General features: G+C 34.6%; 1 protein-coding gene across 3 annotated transcripts; it reads left to right on the top strand.

Moving 5' to 3' along the window:
* Positions 1 to 548: 548 nt before the first annotated feature.
* LOC18429055 (OVARIAN TUMOR DOMAIN-containing deubiquitinating enzyme 5) lies at positions 549 to 6,494 on the top strand. 3 transcript variants are annotated; one of them, XM_088865518.1, is made up of 4 exons: positions 549 to 692; positions 2,474 to 2,790; positions 3,559 to 4,325; positions 5,433 to 6,494. In XM_088865518.1, the coding sequence occupies exons 3-4, from the start codon at positions 3,719 to 3,721 to the stop codon at positions 5,501 to 5,503; spliced, it is 678 nt and encodes a 225-aa protein (XP_088721644.1). In that variant the 5' UTR covers positions 549 to 692; positions 2,474 to 2,790; positions 3,559 to 3,718; the 3' UTR covers positions 5,504 to 6,494. The 3 variants fall into 3 exon arrangements, with proteins under 3 accessions (XP_088721644.1, XP_011621470.1, XP_006838411.2); XM_011623168.3 differs by lacking the exon at positions 2,474 to 2,790; XM_006838348.4 differs by lacking the exons at positions 2,474 to 2,790; positions 5,433 to 6,494 and having other exon boundaries at positions 3,559 to 4,624.
* Positions 6,495 to 9,089: the final 2,595 nt, after the last annotated feature.

Raw genomic sequence — 9,089 nt, 5'->3', positions numbered from 1 at the left:
CACCTGGAGCATACTAGCATTAATGCTCTATGTGGGTGAAGCACACTAATAGCATTTAATGCTATATGTGGGTGATGTTATAGCCCATGTGGATGATATAATGCAATTCCTAATGACAAAAAATGCCATTATTAAAAAATGATAAATATACAAGACAAGAGTATAGAAGTATCAAAATTTGTTGAGTTTAATGATAAATTACTTTACCCTACTCTAACCTATACTTAAAAGAATATAAAAATAATTTGTCCAGTTAATTCGGTATAAAATATACTACTTTTAGGACTTGAAATAAGCTGAATGCTAAAATAATATGTTTTGGTGGGTTTTTGCGGCGCATTACTTCTATGATATAGAGCATCAACTTTTTCCTTTTTAAAAAATATATTTGATATTGAAAAAATAAAAATTACCTTTATTTGATTTCCCTATATATTGAAAAAATAAAATTAACGTAACCTAGGGAGATAAGAAGAGGGAATATCGTCCTTTTTGCCTCTTTACTTTACTTAGAAATATATAGTGCTGTACAGGACACAGACCAGCTCAATATCGTTGGTGTTTTCGGATGCCCTAATGGGGACAATGGTGGGCGCCTTCGATCATGGCTCCTCCGAAATTAGTGTTATTGTTTCAGAGAACCCACCGCAGAAAAAGCAAGAAACCTTAGATGAAATGCTTTCTAGACACAGGTATGCTCAACAAAGACTTGTTCTCTCTTTTTCTGCCTTTCGCTTGTTTGTTTTACGATTTGAGTTCATTGAATCCATTTGTTATGATATTTAGGCCAAATATATCTTGAGCATGAGGGTTTTATGTGAATCATTGGCTCTCTTTTGAAGCAAAATGGTTCCTGCTATGGTTGAACTGAAAGTGTTGATAATATTAGTGTTTTATTCATCGAATTTAGCAATTAATTGTGATATTTGTTCATAGTTAGAGCATCTGAATATTACTCTCTATTGAGGCATGGAAATCAATTAGGGGTTGTTGGAATAAGATTTATTTTTCCTTCTTACATGTTGGTATTGGTCATTATTAGGTTTTTTTTTTTTTTCCCACTAAACTTTAGTAATTTCTGGTATGTGGTGTCTTGAAGAAATTATCTATCATCTATAATCATCTTTAATTGTTTATATGAGCTTAATTTATCAAACATAATGTATTAAAAAACGAAAATGTTGAATGCAATGTGCTTGGTATATGGTTTTCTTAAACCTATATTTAGAAGCAGCTTGTTATGGATGGCTTAATTCTTCTGGTTAAGGCAGAAAGAAACTCATCTATGGGCTTGCTGCTTTTGGTGTCACTAATATTGGGATTTGATTTTCTGGCACTTATGAATGAAGAGCTGATTGCCTTCATCTTCCCCTAATGCTTTGTATCAACTTTAGTTTCTCTTCCTTTCAATTTATCAGGACTCAACATTTCCCCTTCGTTGCTTATAATCACCGACACAGTCTTATTAATGTCTTATTTAATAAAAACAAAATATTACCATTGTAGAATGTAATAGGATAAGAAAGTGCATATTGTAATTGTAGAAGATAGGAAATTGCCAGCGTAGAAGATAGGAAAGTGTATATTGCATTTAACAAGATAGGAAATATACAATGAAAGAACGACCACAAATAGTGTGGGGCATAATTATTTTCTGAAAGAGTTCCTTTCTCTCTAAAATTCTTTATGGTATTAGAGCATCTTGTTGGAAGCCTTGATCCATTTGTCGCATAGGAAGTGTAACACCACTTTCTTGATTTTTTTTTTTGGCACCCAACGACCCACATTACTGATTTGACTAGTTTGAACAAACCCACGTCCTCGAGAGTTGAAGAACTGTCGACCACCAAAGTTGTTATAGGAGTGAGCTCACAAAAAAGTTGGAATGGTTTCCGGTTGTTATCGGGAGAGACCAACTAGGGTGACACTCCCGCTCCGGAACTTAGCTCTGGCACTCCGTGGCTGGGATCTCAACCAGAACCCATTCCAATTTTTTTGGAGCTCGCTCCTATTTATAGGATTCTTGATCCCATTGATAATGGAGCTCGATCCCACAATCGCATGGATCACGATGCCACTTTCACACAGAACGTGTTCTTTTAAATTGTAGATCTCGTGCCCTCACTCACGTGTGTGTGTGTTAGAATATGTGTTAACACAACACCAAAAATTTGTGCTACCGATGGAGTAAATTGCTGTTTACTGCCATCAAGAGAAAGTTGAGTTGCTCTTCTAAAATGAAATATAAAAATATATTTATTGTTCATTAGCTATTAAGACAAAAAGAATAAAATTATTGAAAACATCTGGTTTATTTAGCTTTTATATAATATGATCGTGCAGGTTCACAAAAATATATGTTTTTAAAAAATTGATAGATCAATTTTGCATTTAATGCATGTAATATAAATTTTTATTATTAAAATATTATCTCCCTTATTTTTTATTTTTAAGATGTGCATTTAATGTGCAGGTTTTGAGTTTTGACATCATATGTTGTTGGTGCGTAAATTACTGGAACCTAATGTTGAATGGGAGATTTATATCCACTGACCCAATCAGACAATGATGAAGGCTTTCTTATCAAAATAAAATAATGATGAGTGTATCTACTCGAGTAGAATGATAATGGTTGTGTTTAGAATTACATGAGATCTGGTTCTGGTGATCATCATGTTACATTTGAAATGAAGATGTTGAAAACACAATTACTGAGGGTGTTTGGCCTTCGATAATGCAGGCTTGTGTATTTGATTGATATTAGAGTGAGATACTAAAATCATGGAAAAGGTGAGACAGGGAATGTTATGTGGTGGTAGAGTAAGGGATGCAGGGATTAGTAGTTGACATTTTGCTTTGGAAATGGTCTGCTGGATGAGAACTAAGATGAAGTATATTATACTATTTTGGGGGCCACAAGATTTTTATTTTTATTTTTATTTTCCTTTCCTTGATTAATTTTGGGGCCAGAGAAAAATCAACATGTAGCAAGACGCGAGCTTTACGTGGTCTGGAAGAAAGAATTTCTAATAGATCAGTATCTCTAATGAAAGCTTAATCATATTCAGAATATTTACGTAGGTGGAATATATTAGTTATAATAATTATCATAAAGTACAGTGGATGGAGTACAGTTTGGTGCTAATGTAATATCCAAAGTGATTATGTTTTTCTTTTTTAGTACCTCACTACAACTTCTCATAAGATGTTAATTGACTAAGTCTAGATGTTATCATTTTGACAATGTTGCCCCTTTTGTTTTTTAACAAAAAGGTGAGGTTCAGGTGCCCTCCCAAAACTTTTCTTTTATGGAGAACAATAAAAAGAAAAAGCTTTTCTTTTTCTGGAGTCTCAGTGCTCGATAAGACATTTAGAAAGCATGGGGAGAAACAGTGATGCCCTCTTTTCTTTTTGAGATTGTGATTTAATGCTGTCTCAATTCATGCGTGCAAGTTAATGCATGATGACAGCATTTGCCCTCTACCCTTCATTTCCAAAATCATGCTCTGCAAGACATTACAAATCGTTGATCTCTCGATCTCTCTCTCTCTTGTTCAGGAAAGAGATCGCTGAGCTTCAGAACAAGGAGACTAGTTTGAGGAAGGCAGCTGCTAAAGGAAGCAAGGCTGATCAAAAGGCCAAGAAGAAGCAAGTGGAAGAGGAAATCTCAGTGCTCTCTTCTAAACTAAAAGAAAGACAAGCTAGCGAGCTTGCCTCTATGGGCTATCTAAGCAACAACAAGGAGGCCGGAAACCTAGACAACTTGGTCATGGCCATAGCTGGGGTCTCAGTGAGCAACAATGACTCCAACTATGCTCAACCCAGCAAGGGTGCAAAGAGGCGAAGCAGAAGGGCACAACAAGAAGCAGAGAGAGAACAAAGAATACAAGAAGAACAGAGCACCATAATCAGCGATAGAGTGATAGAGAATGAGAAGCTTGAGAAGAAGCTCGAGCCACTTGGGCTTACAATAAATGAGATCAAACCTGATGGTCACTGTCTCTATCGAGCTGTCGAGGACCAACTATCGCTCTCCCCAGGAAACAAATACAAATACCAAGATCTTAGAGAAATGGCAGCCAATTATATGAGAGAGAATGCATCCGATTTCCTCCCCTTCTTTCTCTCAGATAGTAAACTCGAGGTCAGTTCTGAGGATTCACCATTGGAGAGGTTTGAGAGGTATTGCAAAGAAGTCGAATCCACAGTCGCTTGGGGTGGGCAATTGGAACTTGGGGCTCTCACCCATTGCTTGAAGAAACACATTGTGATATATTCAGGGTCCTTTCCTGATGTTGAAATGGGAAAAGAATACAAATCAGAGGGTAGTGGCTCATGTAACCCTAGCATTATGTTGTCTTATCATAGGCATGCCTTCGGGCTTGGTGAGCACTATAATTCGGTGGTCCCTTGAGAGAATCGCAAAGTCAAAGTTTAATGGGAGGAGTTCTTTTGGTGGTTTTGGTTTGGACAAAAAGAAATGCAAAATCAATACTATTTATATTTGTAGACTGTTAGAATCCGCTGTAGTCATGTGGCAGTATGAATATATATCATCACAGTTTTGTTGTTCTCTAAGATTTACCATACAAATAATATCATATGGGGATTGTATACTACAAAACATCACAGTTTTGTTGTTGTCTCTTAGTTTTACTAGACAAATAATATCATAGGAGGATTGTATATTATAAAACTATTTATTTTTGGGAAAAGTTTATATAGAGCCGAGGCTCTAAACAATCAAATTTGAGCCTACTTAAAAAATTTCACTAGAAGATGGTGTTTGGATGCCCAAATATCCTCAAGTTGATCATTTCAACATTAAGATGCATGGATATGAAAAAAAAATAGATTTCAAGTTTTGAAAATAGTGTATTTTGTAACGTATTTTTAGACCATCAATTTTCAAGATTTTCAAGTTTTCATAGATCTAGTCGATCTACATTATTTTTGAAGCTTTAAATTTTATAATTAAAGATGACATAATATTTAAGGCTATCACAAAGATTTTCAGTATTGAAACCACATTTTTCAATATTATTTGAAGGTGCGTTTTACTTTGATTGCTTGGAGCATTGGCTCTATACTAACTTTACCTTTTATTTTTAGTACGGGGAAGTTACAATCAACTTTAATCATAATCATAAGATGTGAAATCTGACAGCTTAAAGTGTTATATAGTTCAAGAAATATTATTTTGATCTTTGTGCCTAGTCAAAAGCATATACCCTCCAGCCAAGATCGTGACTTAAAGTCGACCGACGCATAAGCTCGGGCCCTCCTCGATGGCGTTAGACGGTTTGACTGCTCTTGGGGCCTCCCTCTTATAGTAGAAGGGGATTTCCAAAATGTTTTCTCTTGGGCGTCATGCACTTCCAAACCATCGTGGTGACTCTGGCATATTTTGACGGAATTTATGATCTTTGCAGGCTTATACCAGTCTCATGGATTCATACTTGGAGGGAGGATTTATGATTTTTGCAGGCTTATAGCAATCTAATGGACTCAAACATCGAGGGAGGCCAATCGAGTCGCTGAAAATCTCGCAAAATTCGGAGCTGGTGCTGTTTTACATCGGGGCTGATCCTTTTAGTCATGAAGTGTTTGGGTTCTTGTTCTCTGTTGTTTTTCCTTTCTTAGCCTTGTAGAAGGGGTTCTTGCTCCTTGTTGATTTTCTTTTCTTAGCTTAGCCTTGTAGGAGGTTTCTTTTCCGTTTTCATGTGTCACCTTTCTTGGTGACCGTTTTGTTGTATCCCTCGGGGGTTTTTGTACTGTTCTACTCCATCCATACAATGTTGACAGTATCTTAAAAAAAAAAAAAGAAAAAAAAAAAAAAAGAAAGGGAGAAAGATCATGACTTAAAACAAAGGTAAACACTATAGGTGAAGTTCTACCGTGCTTCACTTATGGTTTTATCTCTGTTCAAAGTTTATCACACGGTCACAGGTGTCTGATAGTGTTTTAAATTTTAATATTTTTTTATAAATCATAATGATCTAAAATTTTGTAGGCGTGTGTGTGCATGAATAAAATATAAAACAAATAATTTGAGTGATAAAAATTATATAAAATACCCCTATAAAGTTTCAGGAGTAATTTTATCATTTTATGTTATGACTTATTTTTTAAATATTTTATTTTGGTGCGACTTGGTCATATGTACACATGCCCTAAATTTTAGATAAATTTGATTAGTACAATAATTGTAAAAATTCAATTACTACAAGACAATTGTAACCGTGTGATGAACTTTGGACAGTGATGAAGTGTAGGTGAAATACTGTAGAACTTCACCTATAGACGTTTTGTTGATGCTTCATAAAGTAAATAGTATCATTGTATATATTTCATATACACATGTATAGCATGGGGAATGCATATACATGTATAGCATGGGGAATGCATTTTTTGTTCGTTTCAGTGGTTTTTTTGATATACGAGATTTGTAAGGATTAATTAAGATGGTTTGATGAAGCAAAAAGTTCATTTATTAATGGTCTGCTTTTGTTGTTGGTGCATGATAAGAAGAACAAAACGTTGAGGAAATAAACATTAAAACTTGAAATTTTGGTTTTTAATTTATTTATGATAAAACTAATAGAGAAATCTTTTACGACTCAATCTAGATCCAATGGGACCTAAGACATTCAATCTAAGACAGAGAGAGAGAGAGAGATTCGAATGGCCTTGAATTATACATTTTTAACATAACATAGGACTGGCGATTTTCAATAGGTATCGTAAGTGAGTGCCAACTGAAATTTAGGGTTTTATAATTCCCATTTAGAAATTGCACCCATATTCTCTTATTGGGAAAGTTTCTTTTGAAGTTTTTTAAACACTGATGAATTTCCAATTCTTACAAATTCAAGTCAAATTCTAAAGGGTGGTGTATCTTTCCTTTTGTAGTGAATCTAGATGCATCTATTATAATTATGGGAAAGTATATAATGAGACCATTTACCTTTGAATCATAGATCTTGATCATTGGCCCCTATTTGACGACCAGTCTGTGAATATTTGTAAAAGACCCCGAGACAAACACTTTGCAAAAATTTCGGCCAGAGATAATGGCAAATTGGAGAGATATGGTCCCTTCATATTTTACTGTTTCTAAAAACTACAGTGTCATAAATATATGCATCTTCTCACTAGAATTTATCCATTGAATTTGATCTTGATCGTTGATTGCCATATATAGATGCATTCTTTGGGAAGCTCTCTACAAACTTTTGGCTTGAATCGTTGCATAGATCACAAGATATTGCTCTCAGAGTGAGTGGAGGTAATGGGGAATGACATTCATTTATTGGAAACCCCTAATTTTTTGGCTTGATTTGTAACCTATCGATTTTTATATGGATGAAAAACTCATGTAGCAAGGGGTAACATATCAAATTTGGAGTCCATTTCGATAAAGGATATGACCCTTGAATTTTTGCAAAAAATTATGTTGCTTGTTGTAATCTCCATGAAGATGATGAATTATTTTTACAATATGGTTTGTTTTATTTTCTTTGTGGTCATCATATGGTGCTCCAAAGATATGCCAGAAAGGGCATTTCTCGACGTCGAATTTGGCTGAAATTTTTACCAATGGCTTTGACTAATTTTATCTAATAGAAATTTGGGGCTCACTGGTCACTGGGTTTTTGGGATCCTCTTTTAAAGTTTGGCCAATTTAGGTGAATCCTACTTATTGTTTGAAACATTCAGAAGCTATATCTCTTGTTGTATCCAATGAGACTTTTTACTTTTTGTACAGGAAGATCACAATTGCTTACAACCATCTTATATGAAATGTGTATCATAAAATTGGAAAAAATTTCTTTTGAACTTTGAGCATGGTCAATGAAATGAATGCAACCACTTGATTTGACATCCAACGGTCAAGATTAGTTGTGACTGGTTGTATAAAACGTATATGATCTCATTACATACTTTCCCTTTTAATTAGGGTTGGTTTTAATTACGATTGGTCTTGTGTTTTCCACTTTTTACTTGGGACATGCACCTTTGGCATAGTGAAATGAAAAAGAATAAAGTTGCGGTTACACCAAGATGTGAGTGGTTCTTGCATTGCTTTCTCATCCAGAAAATGAACGGGCACAAAGAAGATGAAAGGAGTGCACAATGTGACTGATAGAGGACCTAATGGATGGTGCCCATGGACCAAACCCGTCCACTCTTCTGGGCAAAATGTTTGGAAGGCAAAGCTTTGCAATGTCTCACTCACAATAGGAAATGGTTTGATAGAGCTGTAGCCCCACTAAACTAAATAAAGTCTCACCTCATAACTTATAAAAAATTGCATTTCAAGCATTAGAAAACCTTTACATCGATCATCTAGGCTTGAAAATTATGGTTGTGAAAAAAAATTAAACTTTCAAGCTCTAAAAATATTGTATATTGTAATAAATTATCTCGACCGTTCATTTGCCTTCAAAATAAGTGTTCATAGATCCACAAGGTTTGTACATTTTTTGAGTTTCAAATATTATTATCGATGTTGGAAATTGATTTTAGAGCCATCATAGAGATTTCCGTTGCCAAAGCGCTTTCCAGACGAGAATTTGAGGTGAAGCTTTATTTTGTTTTCACGAAGCCTAGGCCTTAAAGAAACTAATGCTTCTCAATACCCATTGCTTAAGTGTCCAGTAGTCTTGTAGTCTACAGTACTTAATTAGTAATTCACATTTAATGCCATGGACAAATTGGCTATGATGAAGGATAATTGTTTTATATGGCGAAGACCGTATTTCTACATTTACTGTCTTTGAGGTATACAACACCCATCTTAAAGATGAAAGCAAATAGGCAGTCCATTTTAAAACAATTGAAATTAATAGTCTAAATGTTTTTTTAATATAATTATTATATTTAATTTTCAAAATTTATTTATTTATTCATATTCATGATCTCCATGATAGAGATTACATGCCCCTAAAAATTAAGTTGAAAAATCCATCTATTTTTTAAGAGGTGACCCATTTCTACATGGACTTGTAGAGGTCACTCATCTCAAAAATCCATTTTAACATATCATAGTACTCGTACCCCAACCTTGTTTTACATTGTCCAAAATA

The sequence above is a fragment of the Amborella trichopoda genome, chromosome 4 (genome assembly GCF_054954075.1).
Source record: "Amborella trichopoda isolate Santa Cruz 75 chromosome 4, AtrichopodaSantaCruz75HAP2 v2.0, whole genome shotgun sequence".
Classification (NCBI taxonomy): domain Eukaryota; kingdom Viridiplantae; phylum Streptophyta; class Magnoliopsida; order Amborellales; family Amborellaceae; genus Amborella; species Amborella trichopoda.
The sequence above is the reverse complement of the archived record's forward strand: the minus strand, read 5'-3'. Positions and strand labels throughout refer to the sequence as shown.

Bases quoted from the DNA above. Each gene is read 5' to 3' on its own strand.
- LOC18429055 (XM_006838348.4), top strand. From the start codon at position 577: ATGGGGACAATGGTGGGCGCCTTCGATCATGGCTCCTCCGAAATTAGT. The intron at 693-3,558 runs GTATGCTCAACA...TCTCTTGTTCAG, and splicing joins GAAATGCTTTCTAGACACAG to GAAAGAGATCGCTGAGCTTC.